We start from the raw sequence: 15,689 nt of genomic DNA, 5'->3' as shown, positions 1-15,689 counted from the left end.
GTTGTACTCTCCCAAAAATCAGGCAAATGAAGTGTAAGCCCATCCCAAGCATCATTTTCCTACTGAGAAATAGCAGCTCTCAGGTAGCAGGGTAGCATCAGTCACCCTTACTATCCGGTGTTGTGTAGAATGAAATAACCTTCTTCATGTTTTCACATCCCACGTGCTGCTCTCATGGGCACAGCTTCTCCCCTGCTTGCCCACTAGACTCCTGGGAGTTGGTTCTGCTATCCCATGTCCTCCTGAGTACCGTGGAAGATGAACCTTTGGAATACTATCAACAAACTACACTGAAAGAGCTTGTGATTCCCATAAATTTTAATGAATTTATTTTAATGGAGGGAAAAGCATCACAATACACACTATCAATAAGACAGAAAAAAATCAGACAAACTTTTTAATTTCATCTTCAGTCTGTAAGGTCCCAGCAAGCTTTCCTTGCATTACTGTCCCCACACTTAAGTCTTCCATTCGCTGTGAATGGGTGTCCAGGACTGTGAGAGCGTTCCTGCTTTCAAACGCTCTCCTTTGCTCATTTCTTTTGCTCTGAGGTTGTACTATAAAAAGAGATTCTGATGACCTAAAATGAATCCTAATTAGAGAAGACTTCTTTGTCCAGGACACTGGCAGGCAAAAGATGAAGACTTTCTTTCTCATAGCACAGGCGTGAGGAAAAAGCTTTGTGACAGGGCTCAAAAGGTCGAGCACAGCAGGAGTCAATCCTGGCCATTAAGTGAGCAGATGTAGTGGGGATGGAAGTTCCTTCTACATAGGACAATGAGGGTGAGAAAGAGGTGGCAGGAGCCAATGCATTTAGGTACTTGGATTGCAGCAAGTATGCAGTTCTGAGGTAAGCAGTCAGTTAGGAGGGATGGAATCTCAGTGATGAGTACCTCTTTGCTGAGGTGATCTGCATTCAGAACTCAGGGTTTATCTCCCCAGTGAGCCTCAGAGCCTTCTCATAGTACATCAGGGCCTCTTGCATGTTCCCTTTCAGCTTGTGCACTAACCCAAGGAGGCTGGTGCTCTCCACAAGTCGAACTTCCTTTTTAATTCTTTTGTCAGCCACTTTCTCCAAAGCTATGAGTAGTTTCCTCCAGGCATAGGACGGTTCTTCTATATTTAGACCTTTTAAGTAGTGGGTGATCGCCATGTCCTCTGATTTTTGATGAAATAACTGGTAACGGCCATAGCGGAAATGGATGTCCTGCTTTATGTGCCCCCTAAGGTTCTGCATGTTCAACGCCATCTGGAAATTTGCCTCAGCTTCTTCATATTGGCGAATTTCTGCCTGCACTTCAGCCATGCAAACGTAAGCCATCTCAAATGTGGGCCTCAGGTCCACAGTCTTCTGAAATTCACAGATGGCCCGTTGTGCCTTTTCCTCCATGCTGTCCTGCTCAGCAGGCACAGTCTTCAGTTGGATCATTTGTTGCTTGTAACAGAGCCCTATTTGGAAATGCAGGTAGCCAGAGTCACCTGATGATTCCAAGGCCTCTTTTAGTAGTTGGAGAGCTTGGTCTATGCACCCTTTATTGCGGTAATACTTGGCTGCATGACGAAAGACATAGGTTCGACAGGAATCGCTACTGAGGGCTTCTTCAATGTGTCTTTCTGCTTCATCTGTTTCTCCTACATTCTGAAGTTTCAGGGCAAGATAAACTTTAATGTATGGATCTGCTGGATTTAACATGACAGCCTTCCTCAGGGGTTCCAGAGACATATTATTGTCATCATTGTCTTCACGATAGGAAGCTACAGCATAGCCAGTGTTGTATTCGGGGTTTTCAGGCTCAGCTTCCAGAGCTTTTGCAAAGCAGGCCATGGCTCGTCTATAATTCTGTCCTCCACACTTCAGCAAGGCCCAGCCTTCCTCACAGTGCATCTCGGCACACTCCATCCTGTAGCGGAAGGGACTTGCAAATTCCTTGCAAGTATTCTCCACCTTGTCCAGGTAGCTCTGGGCTTCTGCCAAGCTGCCCATGTGGTAATGCACCCAGGCACAGTTGCCCCAGGTCACTACACTTCTCTTGCCCAACTGCTCTCTCCTGACCAAGGCTTCTGCTTCTCTCAGGCTCTGCAGGGCTCCCTCATGCTGGCCTTTCAGATGTCTCACGTAGGCCAGGAGGTTGTGCATCCCCACTGTGCTCATGATGTCTAGGAACTCGATCTGCTCTGAGATTCTCATTTCCAAATCAGGAATGTCAGCGTCTTCAAACAGCAAGCTCCACGTGAAGTGACATTTCAGTTGAAGCAGACTCTCCTTGACCTGATCAGCACCAGCATTCTCTCTGCCAGAAGGAAGCAGGAAGATTTTTCATGGACAACCTGGCCAGAATCTGACACCACAGAAAACACTTTATAGCATTCTTGCTTATTTCCTGAAAATCTAACATTTTGCCCATTTAGAATTTCTTGATATCTGTTTTTCCATCGATCCCTCAGCTCCACTTACTACAACTGTCAGAGTCTCCTTGCACAGGCACGTCCATGTATGTGTACTTACCATCTTAGCTTTTGAGTTCATCCGTTTATTCACGAATGGACATGGTCACAGAGATACAGGACCACCCGCATTCTTGTCAGACTCCTGCCCTGAGATGTGAAACTCTACAAAACTATTACCCCTTCCCCACTGTGTACAAGTGCCTGCCACCTGAGCTGACCTAAACAGGAACTATTGGTCATTGCAGGTCCTTCCCTTTTCATCTCAGACACAAATAGCCAGTGTCCTGTCAGAAGTAGGCGGAGTTAGAACAAATGGACATGCTTTCTGCCTTGGGACAACCTTCTGACGCTAGCGATATGATTTTCTCTGGATCTTTTTTCATTGGGCAACATAGGTGGGGGGGGTGTGACTCAACTTAGCCGTCCTCTCCTAGAGTTACAAAGAATCTCTGCATTTGAAACATGCATCTACACTTCATGTGCTTTCTTGTCTCCCCGTGGAGCAGGACAAGTTCTTTTCTAGAGTGTATCACCCAGGCCTCGGGATCATCCCATCTGTGTATTGGGAATATCAGTGTTTCCCGTTTCTGGACTTTGGGGAGATTGGTGAGGCTAAACACATGGCTATGTTATAAACTCCACAGGAGTTTCCTGCTTTTCTATCAGTGTTGAGAGCAAGAGATAGAATGTGTGACTCGGGTTTTGTAGGCACCCAGAGCAGCAGCTTTGCGTCTTCCATGGCTAGACGGCAATAGGCCCTTGGTCCTGTTGGTAGTTGTCTGCCAGAGGCCAGAGATGCCAAAGTGCTTAAATCAGCTGTCTGTGGCTTTGATCTGATCAGATGTCAAGAATAGAAGCAGGAGGTGCCATACCTGTTAGGTCTGTCCCATAAAGGAACACTCTAGCTTGGATTCCTTACGTGTTGACAAATAGAACATTACAGCCATTTAGAAACCTCATGAATCAGCCAGCTGGACTCACCAGCCCACCCATCCCCTATACCTCTATCCTGATAATGTTTTGATCAAAATCCTGATGACTCTGGATATCCCCCCCTTCTGGGTTCAACGTCTACTGTAGGAAATTCATCTTCTTTCTTTCAGTTAAGTTCTCATAATATGTCTGATTTCTGATAACGCCAGTTAAAATCCATGAGCTCCAGTTTTAAATACTACAAAACCAGAATACAGCACCATCGCCTCAAAGGAAGCTTTGTGTAACAGGTCAAAATGCTAGAAAATCTCCAATATGCTCCTGTAATAAAAGTGATTTTTCATACAAAGAATTAAAATAACTACAAGCCTAAAATAATCAATGCATTACAGTGCTAGCATGAGTATTCATAAGAGAGAAAAAGGCATATATAGCATGGAGGATGGCATTACAGAAAGACATGGGGCAGAACACTGAGTGCATGGTAAAGCCCTTCTACCTACAGGGGGCCATAGGAAAACTCCATGGACCCAGTGGCTTGCACAACAGAACTTTGGGGGCTCTATATACCTAAATAATATTTTTTCTTACATAACAACCTCAGTTCTCCATTCTTCCTTTCCTCCTGCCCCCAACATCCCCTTTTTTTCACCCTCCATCCACTCCTCAGAAGGTAAGGCGTTCCTTGGGGACTCAACAAAGTATGGCATACCAAGTTGAGTCAGGACCAAGACCATTCCTTCTATATCAAGGTTGAGTAAGGTAATCCACCATAGGGAACGTGCTCCAAAAAGTCAGTTCATTACCTGAAATAGGTCCTGATCCCACTGCCAGGGAGCCCCACAATAGATCAAGATACATGACTGTCACCCCACATTCAGAGAATCTATTTCAACACAATGCAGGTTCCACAACTATCAGTCCATAGTCTGTGAGTTACAACCAGCTCTGGTCAGCTGTCTTTATGGCTTTTCCCACCATGCCCTTCACCCCTCCCCCAGTCTTGTTCATATGATCCCTTCTCCCTCTCTTCAACTGAATGCCAGGAGCTCAGCCCAGTGCTTGGATGTGGGTCACTGCATCTGCTTCCTTCCGTCAGTTACTAGATGTAATTCTGTGATGACAAGTAGTGTAGTCAGCACTAAAAAGCAGTGACTTCTTGAAATTTGCAAACAAAAGGATGGAACTAGAAAAAGCTTCCAGACTGAAATAATCCAGTCCCAGAAATACAAACACAGTATGTACTCACTCATAGTGGATATAAGGCATTCTGGCATGGTTCTGAAAAATTGAGATAGAATAAAGAAAAGAACACAACACTTCCCTAGCAAATGTAGAGTCTTAGAAGTGACAATCTGGAAGCAACTACTCTGAGACAGGTACTTTTGATTTAGAGAAGCACACTTTTCAGTAAGGGACTCGATGAATAGATGTCTTTTCAATTTTGGAAATCTTACAATCTTTTGATTAGTTTTGAATGCCATTTCTCTATGTAGACCAGAGATAGAATTCACCTCTAAAATTTTTGAAAATTTCATTGGCTTGAATGACCAAAGATGAGCTGCACAAAGATGGTAACAATGGACAGGAAACATACAGATCAGATAGGAAGAGTCAGTGAGGCCTCCTGATATACAAAGAGCAATGAACAACCAGTACAGTGGGGATGGGAGAGCTGGCATCCCCTGGCTAGGCTGTACAGCACCAGATGTCCAACCGTCATACCATATATAACAAGAAACATTATAAATGCTGGACAGGACCATACACATATCTATGTTTATATACGTGCATACATTAACAATCAATGAAAAAAGGAGGCAATGATTCTGGAGCAGAGTAGGAAGGGTAAATGTGAGGGCCTTGAAATAGGAAAAAACAAAGGTAGAATTGTAATTATATATTATTCACAAATATAAACAAAAACCTTGTGCAAGAATACATTGAAGTAAATGAAGAACAAGAAAAAAACAATTTTTTTAAAGCAGTCATAACTATCAGGAAATGACGTTTTAGGGGCTTATTCTAAGCCTTGTTCTCTCCATGTTTCTCCTTATCTCATGGAATTTCAATTGTGTTTGTGGAGGGGCTCCAAATGCCAAGGCCCACCTATGAAGGCCGGTGGACAGCATTAGGTGCTGGTCTTCACCTGCTTGTTTTCTGAGAAGGACAGACAGTGGTCTTCAGCTCTGTTCTCAGTAATTGCACTTAGACTGCCATTCTCACGCTTGCTTGGCAAGCCCTTTACCACTGAGCCATCTCTCCAGCACCAGTCTGAGTCTCCAAGGGAAGCAACTGTGAAGCTTTTTCCTCCTGTCACATGATATTTCAGATCTTACAGGGAGTTGCGTGATATTGGGGTCCCAGAGAGATCAGCATCAGTGACAATGAATGAAGCTTATTGAGTAGAAACACTGACATCCCTTCTTTCCCTTGGCTTCAAGCAATGGACAGAGGATGCTCAATGCTAGGAGGAAGACAGCAGAGTTAGAGTGCCACCATAAAGCCACCAGAGTCAGACATGCTGAATCTTTCCAGGTAAGCCACTGCCACATGGCAATTACAGATTAATAGAAATGGGTTAAATCAAGATGTTAGAGTTAGTCAATAGAAGCTAGAGCAAATGGGCCAAGCAGTGTTTTAATTAATACAATTTCTGTGTGGGTATTTCAGGACTAAGCTAGCCAGGCAGCTGGGATGAACAAGCAGCCTCTCCCTAAAACAACTGGCACTCCAACGTGGTCACTAAATCTACATAAAACCTGAGAAGGCTTGAAAAGGGAATTATAGAAGAAAACAATATATATACATAAAGTTTAACACAGCTTTTTGCTGTTTGCTGGTGGTGTTTCATAGCTCCTTTAAGAGAGATTTTCCTGACTCAGAAGTCGCAGGGGGGTGGGGGGGCGGCCTTTTACCTCAGCCTAAAATAATCCATCTCTGGCTGAGGTCTCAGCTAACGGATAAGCTCTTCGTGCCCCATGATTTTATTTTTTTACTGGATTCTTGTTTCTGGAATAAAGATTGTTTCTACTTTATTAGACTTTGTTTGCCTATCCCCAACTCTGCATGACCCCGCTGGACCCAACATCTAGAAGTGTGAACAACACAGGCTGACTAAGGTGTGTTCAACCACATATCTTTCTTGCCTCATGCAGGTCATTACTCCTCTGGCCAAGGTATTTGCAGAGAGCCCAGCATTTCTTCTTCTCTGACTCTCTTTGTCTCTGTCTATGAAAGCACTAAATGCATGTTTATTGCTTCTGTTCCTGGGCACGTAAAAATGGTGGTCCTTTTTCTTAGGAACATTAATTATGGTCCAGGAACATCAGATTCAATCCTGCTTTTCTTTGATTTCCCTGCCTACAGCAACCCACAGTTGGAATTAGAGATGTTGTCCTCACATTATTGGAAATAAAGATATTGGCACGGTAGCTAAGAACACTTTGAAATCTGGACGCTATCTGTCTATGGAGATCTGCCTTGACTGGGAGGCCCCCAAGGATCCAAGGGGGAGGCACATGCACTTGTGCATAAGCACTTGCAGCAGGAAAGCTGAACAGCACAGAGACAGCCACCATTTGTGTGGGCAACTGGGACAGAGAGCAACCTGGATCCCACTGCCCACATGCACTTGGAGATCTCAGCATCCAGCCTCCCCTGTGCACTTGGAGATCTCAGCATCCAGCCTCCCCTGTGCACTTGGAGATCTCAGCATCCAGACTCCCCTGTGCAGCTGGAGATCTCCAGCCTTTCTCACACTGCAGGCACTCATTTGCAAAACACAGTCCTAGCCACCTGCTAGAGTCATGGGAACTCTGGACCAGGCACAGCTTAGTCACTGGACCTATGACCATGACTGTCACCTGACAGCCCTTAGTGTCTTCTGCCCTCTTGTTTATTTTATTCCACAATTTTATACCTCTGTGTTCTGTGTAATTTTCTTATAATACAACCGAAGCTCTCAGCCTCCTCCATACTCACGTTCTGTAGATGCTTCTATGTGCAAAAACATAAAATAGTTGCCTATGAAAGAAATGATTGTTGTAGCCCTAGATTTAAAAGAAACAACCCTACTCACTGACATTTCCAACTCAAAAGATAGTATCGAACATAAAACAAGAGACATTTACATAAAAAGACTTAACATGGAGCCAGCTAGTGGTGTGCATGCCTTTAATCCCAGCACTCAGAGGCAGAGTTTACAGATCTCTATGAGTTTACAATGAGTCTGGTCTACAAGAGCTAGATCCACGATAGGCTCCAAAACTACAGAGAAACTCGGACTTGAAAAACAAAACCAAAAATACCCAGAAACCAAAAAAATACAAAAGACTCCACGGTACCTAGTACTTTTTTATGTTTTATATATGTGTATGGATGTGAATATACATACATACATATATGCATAAATTCCTGGGGGTATTTAGTTCTTGCAGGAAAAGATTTAAATATCTCATATCAAATATAATAAAATTTCCACATTTTGTCTCTTACTAAGGGACAGAAAAAATGTGTCCTCTCTTGGGTTAACCCAGCCAAGGATGGGCCAAAGCACTTGAACCAGTAACCTTGAACAGCATCTCAAAAGATCCTCTGGGTGTCTCTAGGGTCCATCCCAAGAGCAATGAAGGTGTGGGGTTAGGAGATGGGAAGGAAGACACTATAAGCAGCTGCTCTCTTTTAGGACTCTAAGTACGTAGAGTGGTAACTTATTGTGTTGTAGGAGGTCGTGTGTTTGTCTCGACTGCTCAGAACCAAACTGACCACACAGACACTGTATTAATTAAATCACTGCTTGGCCCATTAGCTTTAACTTCTTATTGGCCAACTCTTACATCTCAATTAACCCATTTCTTTTTTTTTTTAATATTTATTTATTTATTATGTATGCAATGTTCTGTCTGTATGCCTGCAGGCCAGAAGAGGGCACCAGACCACATTACAGATGGTTGTGAGCCACCATGTGGTTGCTGGGAATTGAACTCAGGACCTTTGGAAGAGTAGGCAATGCTCTTAACCTCTGAGCCATCTCTCCAGCCCCAATTTAACCCATTTCTAGTAATCTGTGTATCACAATATGGCTGTGGCTTACTGACAAGGTTCTGAACAGAGTCTGTCTCTGATGGAGTTACATGACTTCTCTCTGACTCTGCTTTCTTTCTCCCAGCATTAAGTTATGGTTTTCCCCACCTAGCTCTGATCTACCCTATCACAGGCCCAAAACAGCTTTAACCAATGGTATTCACAGCATATAGAAGGGAATCCCACATCATTATTCCACTCCTGAAATTCTCGTTGGTAATTGTCTCTCTCTATGGGATGAGCATACTATTATATCACCCAGGGATTTGAACTACATGTCTGAGACAGCCTTAAAAACTCTAGCAAGTATTCTTTCACTCATCCAGCCCCATGCCCACATTATAATCATTGAACAAATTCTCTGGGCCGTCAGTAAAATTAACATCCTTGTTCCCTTTTCAGTAGTAAAAAGAGAACCCATAAGACATAACAAATCAGTGTAAGCAGCCTCATCAGACCTGACCTCAAGCAAATGTCTGTGTCCTGGGTTCACTCAACCTGCAGAGCAGGGGAATCCTTACCCCATGGTGGCTGTGAAGGTGGCTGCAGTTCTCTGGGTTTTCACCAGAACAAGACTCCTCAGGATACTTCCTTGATGCTCTGCTCTCCTCTGGACTTTCACACCAACTGGACTTCTCATATATAAGCTGGGAAACCGTGCTATAAAATGAGGTGTGGTGTTGCATACAACAGTGGGAAAATGAAACTGGAAACTGAAACTAAAGCCTTCAGGTTTCTTGTCAGCGAAACTGTGGACAACCAGGTATTGGCCTTCTTTCTTTCTCCTCTGAACTGATGGGGAGAAGGTTCTGGAATAGACAGACATGTCAGTTCCCTCTCTGTCCAGAGAGAGACATCCCTGCACCAGGATATGCTGTTACAAAGGGGTTGATGGAGGCAATGTGAACATAAAGGACCAGACTGGCATCTTCACAATTATTTTTTCATCAAAAGTACTGATATTCTGCACTTACTCTTTGGAAGTGAGACTATGGTCATGTTGATTTGATGGGATGACAAAAGGGAAGTTTAGGGATACCAGAGTCCATCTGCAAGTTGGTTTCTCTACAGTCCAGAAGTGGTCCAAACCACTTGGTTTGCTGTGTGGCTTTCCTTATCAACTTCTGCAGATTCCATCCATGTATGCCCACCTCCAACTGCAGAGGCTTTACTAGTTAGATCGTAGGTCTCAGACAAATAACCAACCTCTTTAATATAAGCAGAAGGGTTAGAAGAAAAAGAACCTAGCCTCTTTTCTATCTGAAAGAGATCTGGAAGAGAAAAGGAAACATAAACTTTTATAATGTCATTGATTTCTGCCACCTCCCAGAGAGCGCAGAAGAGGGCAGAACTATGTTTGTATCTGGTATGGGAGGAGACTGGGGAGGATTGGGAGGTGCTAGCCCAGTGTGTAGAGGGGGTTTATTGGTGAGATGTTGGGGTATGAAGGGGAGAGTGAGAAGGAGAGAAAGGTGAGTAACATGGAAGTTGACTTTGAACTTCCAGATTGGCAAGGAAGGGCGTAGACAGGGAAGTGATAGTTTCCTTTGCTTTACAGAAACTTCTCGGTTTCAGTAGGTCCCATTTATTCAGTGTTGCCCTTAATGACTGTGCTGCTGGGGTTTTACATAAGAAGCGATCTCCTGTGCCCATATGTTGTAGGGTACTTCCCACTTTCTCTTTTATCAGGTTCAGTGTGTTCAGATTGATATTGAGGTCTTTGATCTATTTGGACTTGAGTTTTGTGCATGGTGATAGATATGGGTCTATTTTCATTCTTCTACAGGTTGACATCCAGTTGTGCCAGCACCATTTGTTGAAGATGCTTTCTTTCTTCCATTGTATACTTTTAGCTCCTTTATCGAAAATGAGGTGTTCATAGGTTTGTGGGTTAAAATCCGGGTATTCTATTCGATTCCATTGGTTGACTTCTCTGTTTTTATGCCAGTACCACGCTGTTTTCATTACTGTAGCTCTGTAATAGAGTTTGAAGTCAGGGATGGTAATGCCTCCAGAAGTACCTTTATTGTATAAAATTGTTTAGGCTATCCTGGGTTTTTTGTTTTTCCATATAAAGTTGATTATTGTCCTCTCAAGATCTGTGAAGAATTTTGAAGGGACCTTGATGGGGATTGCATTGAATCTATAAATTGCCTTTGGGAGAATTGCCATTTTTACTATGTTGATCTTCCCAATCCAAGAGCAAGGGAGATCCTTCCCATTTCTGGTATCCTCTTCAATTTCTTTCTTCAAAGACTTAAAGTTCTTGTCAAATAGATCTTTCACTTCCTTGGTTAGAGTTACCCTAAGGCAAAAAGGCAAAAAGGCAACCTACTGACTGGGAGAAGATCTTCACCAACCCCTCAACAAACAAAGGTCTGATCTCCAAAATATATAAAGAACTCAAGAAACTAGACTTTAAAATGCTAATTAACCCAATTAAAAAATGGGGCACTGAACTGAACCGAGAATTCTCAATAGAAGAAGTTCAAATGGCCAAAAGACACTTAAGGTCATGCTCAACCTCCTTAGCAATCAGGGAAATGCAAATCAAAACAACTTTGAGATATCATCTTACACCTGTCAGAATGGCTAAAATCAAAAACACCAATGATAGCCTTTGCTGGAGAGGTTGTGGAGGAAGGGGTACCCTCATCCATTGCTGGTGGGAATGTAAACTTGTGCAACCACTTTGGAAATCAGTGTGGCGGTTTCTCAGGAAATTCGGAATCAACCTACCCCAGGACCCAGCAATACCACTCTTGGGAATATACCCAAGAGATGCCCTATCATACAACAAAAGTATATGCTCAACTATGTTCATAGCAGCATTATTTGTAATAGCCAGAACCTGGAAACAACCTAGATGTCCTTCAATGGAAGAATGGAATATATACATATTAGAGTACTACTCAGCGGTAAAAAAACAATGACATCTTGAATTTTGCATGCAAATGGATGGAAATAGAAAACACTATCCTGAGTGAGGTAACCCAGACCCAAAAAGATGAACATGAAATGTACTCACTCATAATTGGTTTCTAGCCATAAATAAAGGACATTGAGTCTATAATTTGTAATCCTAAAGAAGCTAATTAAGAAGGTGAACCCAAAGAAAAACATATAGTTATCCTCCTTGATATGGGAAGTAGACAAGATTTCCCAGCAAAAAATTGGAATCTTGAGGGTGGTGTGGACTGTGGGTAAAGGGAGATGGGGAGTGAAAAGTGGGAAGGGGAGGATGGGGAGAACTTGGGGAAATGGGATGGTTGGGATAAAGGAAGGGTGGATATGGGAGCAGGGAAGTATATATCTTAATTAAGGAAGCCATTTTAGGGTTGGCAAGAGACTTGAACCTAAAGGGGCTCCCAGGTGCCCAGGGCAATGTCCCCAGTTAGTTCCTTGGGCAGCTGAGGATAGGGAACCTGAAATGGCCCTATCCTATAGCCATACTGATGAATATTTTGCATATCACCATAGATCCTTCATCTGGCGAAGGATGGAGATAGAGACAGAGACCCACATTGGAGCACCAGAATGAGCTCCCAAGGTCCAAATGAGGATCAGAAGGAGGGAGAACATGAGCAAGGAAGTCAGGACCGCGAGGGGTGCAGCCACCAACTGAGACAGTGGGGCTGACCTATTGGAAGCTCACCAAGGCCAGCTGGACTGGGACTGAAAAAGCATGGGGTAAAATCTCTGAACATAGTGGACAATGAGGGCTGATGAGAAGCCAAGGACAATGGCACTGGGTTTTGATTCTACTTCATGTTCTGGCTTTGTGGGAGCCTAACCAGTTTGGATGCTCACCTTCCTATACCTGGATGGAGTGGGGAGGACCTTGGACTTTTCACAAGGCAGGGAACCCTGACTGCTCTTTGGACTGGAGAGGGAGGGGGAGAGGAGTGGGGAGAGGGGGAGAAGAGTGGGAGGAGGAGGAGGAGGGAAATGGGAGGCTGGGAGGAGGTGGAAATTTTTTTTCAATAAAAAAATAAATAAATAAAAATAAAAAAAATTTAAAAAAAGAAAAAAATCAAACAAAAAACAACCAAGAACAACAACAACAAAAAGAGTCCAATAACTAATAAAAGTAAGTACAAATGGGTCCCCCCAAACCCCTATAGCATAGACAACAAAAAGGGACCCACCAAGACGCAGCTCTGTAGCCTGGGAGCCAATTTTAGAGTGACATGGAGAGCTTAGATTGTGGACTAGGGGGCTTTCAACATGTGGCCTATGGCCATGCAGAAAGGCCACCCTACCCGGTTGGACCTCCAAGATGTTAGGAGTTTTGCTAATGAGAGTTCTCTGCTGACGCAAAAAATACCAATCAAGCCAAATTACAATTCAAATTTACAAATATCCAAATTTAATGGAACTCTGTGCTCTTGGGTGGCCCCAAGGGGGAACTGGGATACCGGAAACGTAATTATGGGCTGGGTGGGGGCAGTGGAGGAAAGAGACCACGAGGGAACTTGTGGAGATATCCTTGGTCTCTGCCAATGCATGAAGCCATCAAAATCTGTAGGTTCTGCAGCTGTAGGGTACCAGATAGTTGTGGGTGGCCATCTTGATATCCTCTGACAGGTCAGCCTATGACAGCTGGGTCTTGGTTAATGGGCTTACTGAAACATAGGGCTGTGTTTGTGGTCTATAGTGTCCCCAGATTTTGAGTGGGTCATCATGACCCATGTCCCCACTGAATGGAAAGAGCACGCAGATGACTTTTGTGGTGAAAGTGATATCGATGGCTGCAGAGGCAGGGTTGAGAGGGGAAGACATGGAAGGCTTTTGTGGCAGACTTTGAATCTCCCAAACTGCCTTCCCCTAAAACACATAACAGCCTAGACAGAGAGCCACCAAAGAAAACTCTTAAAAAGTGTGACAAAGTGTGATCTCAATCATCTGTAATGCCAGCTGCCCTACATCAACTCTTTTTTCCCACCTTTAAAACCAGAACTCCACAGGCAGAAACTGGTGGATATCTGAGTTCAAGACCAACCTGGTCTACAGAGTGAGTTCCAGAACAGTCAGAGCTACACATAGAAATTCAGTCTCAAGAAACCAAAATGAATGAAGCAGTGACTAAATAAATAAATATAAGAAAACTTGTGAACTAGCTGAAGACTAGCTGTTATAATTGTTCATCTCTTTAAGAGACAAGCCACGCCTACTCCCTGCAGCCCCTCCCTTCCTTACCTTGGCTTCTCTCTCTGTTCCCTTTTCTGCTGTCCCCTTCTCTCTCTTGCTCTGTCCTCTTTCCCTTCTTTTCTCTCTCTCTGTCTCTCTGTCTCTTACCCCCTTTTCCCTTTTCCCTTACCCTGCATAATTTAACTAATAAATATCTAATTCTTTTCTGTATGATGTGTCTGTCCACGATGTGCTGTCCATGTGCCTACACTGCTAGCCAACAGGAACTTGCACCTTTGCCGGGAACTTGCACTTACCAGGGGACTCACAGTCTGCAGGACCAGCCCACCTACACATGGCTGGGGCCAGCCACCTTGGTTTGTGGACCCGCTACAAGCTGCATGGGGCCCGAAACAAAAATCATACACTAGCTCTCCTCAATCCATAGTTTCTGAGCTTCTGGTGAATGTGTGGGAGAGGAAGGATTCAGTTGTATTTCAGGGGCCGGGCACTCAGAATTTGGCGATGCTCCAAATACTATATAGATAACACAAAGTGATATTTGTGTTTTTCTTGTTTGTTTCCTTCTATTGTGAGTAAGTTTACAAGGGGGCGTGGACATGGAAGGACTGTCAAGATCAGGGTGCATGATGTAAAGCTCCCAGATAATCAAAAAAGATGGTATGTAGGGAAAAAAGATTACCATATGTATTAAAAATGTTGTGAATTAAGGGGCATTTCAAGGAAACCAGGCTCAAAGACTTATCTGACAAATCAGATTGAAGAAGTGTAGGCCCATATTTCTACATGATTTGACATCTAAGTTCTCAGGCCATGGTTAAGATCCATCAGGCACCCTTCCAGACAGGCTGTCACTGCCCTAACAAAAGCTCAGGATATGCTGCTCCTTTTCCTTTGTAATTATGTAGATTGCCTGAAAAGAGGTGTTATTTTCAAACTAGTGACCAAGCTGTGGACATGACTGCAGATCTGCTACCCAGTAAACAGAATGTTAATGAACTTCCATGTTAGTTTACCTTGGGGGATAAAAGGTATTTGGTTAGTAAACACTGGTGAGCTTCAGGATTTGAATAAAGCCTGAGACTCCCTACCCATTTCTGTGTGAACTGTGTCTCAATTATTCCCATGCCTCCCTGCAGGTCCAAGAGAGAAAAATAGTTAATGTTGGGGTATCAGACCTTGACAAAGAAGGGGTGTTGCTTCCACCCTTGGAAATCATACATAGAGTGACAGTTAGCAGAAACTGGGATGTCACAGCCCTACACTAACCTATCATCTGATATCTGCTGTTTGTGTTAAAGGACATTTTGACCAACCTTAGTCCCCTCCCTTGATGTAGTCTGCTCTACTGAAGACCCTTTCCCCTGATCACCCATCTAGACCCGGACCTGACTTGCAGCTCTTGCCTTTGACTTGGTTAGGCCTTTTGACTCCTGGCTTGATTCCTTAGCATCTTTCTTGGCCTGATGCTGACAACAACACCAGCAATCAGTACCAGCAGCACCTCCTGGCCTCCTACTCATCTATGGCTCTTTCTCGTGTGGGATCATTCTCACTCCTCTTTTGAACTGCAGTTCATCATGGAATATTGGGAACCATACTCATAACTAAGTACACATAATCTTCATTTACTAAACAATAGTGACGCTATTAGCTACAACCTGATGCTCAAACCATAAAACACAGTGGTTCTACTTATTATTAATTTAAATATTTTTCATACTTATTTAGTGTTGTGTGCTTGTGTATGTGGTTGTGCACATGCACAGTGTATCACCGTGATTGTCCCTTGCACAGCTGTGCAGGGTAGGCCACAACTCGTTGAAGTTTCATCCATGCAGTTGGATGTAATATCAATGAGAAGAATCAGGACAATGGGAGAGACAACACTATGAGGGGAGAAAGAAGAGCAAAGAGGGCCAGGTGGGGGTGGCGCACGCCTTTAATCTCAGCACTCGGGAGGCAGAGGCAGGCAGATATCTGTGGGTTTGAGGCCAGCCTAGTCTACAAGTGCTTGCTCCAGGACAAGCACCACAGAGAAATATTGTTTCGAAAAACAAACAAACAAACAA

The 15,689-nt window shown here is 43.7% G+C and overlaps 1 protein-coding gene across 1 annotated transcript; it reads right to left on the bottom strand.

Annotated features, from left to right (window-relative positions):
* Positions 1-916: 916 nt before the first annotated feature.
* On the bottom strand, positions 917-8,992 carry LOC130879280 (interferon-induced protein with tetratricopeptide repeats 1-like). Its single transcript, XM_057777591.1, has 2 exons — positions 8,988-8,992; positions 917-2,291 (listed from the first exon to the last, which is right to left on the bottom strand). The coding sequence occupies exons 1-2, from the start codon at positions 8,990-8,992 to the stop codon at positions 917-919; spliced, it is 1,380 nt and encodes a 459-aa protein (XP_057633574.1).
* Between the last annotated feature and the right edge of the window lie 6,697 nt (positions 8,993-15,689).

This window comes from Chionomys nivalis, chromosome 8 (assembly GCF_950005125.1).
Source record: "Chionomys nivalis chromosome 8, mChiNiv1.1, whole genome shotgun sequence".
NCBI lineage: Eukaryota > Metazoa > Chordata > Mammalia > Rodentia > Cricetidae > Chionomys > Chionomys nivalis.
This window is presented reverse-complemented; position numbering and strand designations above follow the sequence as displayed.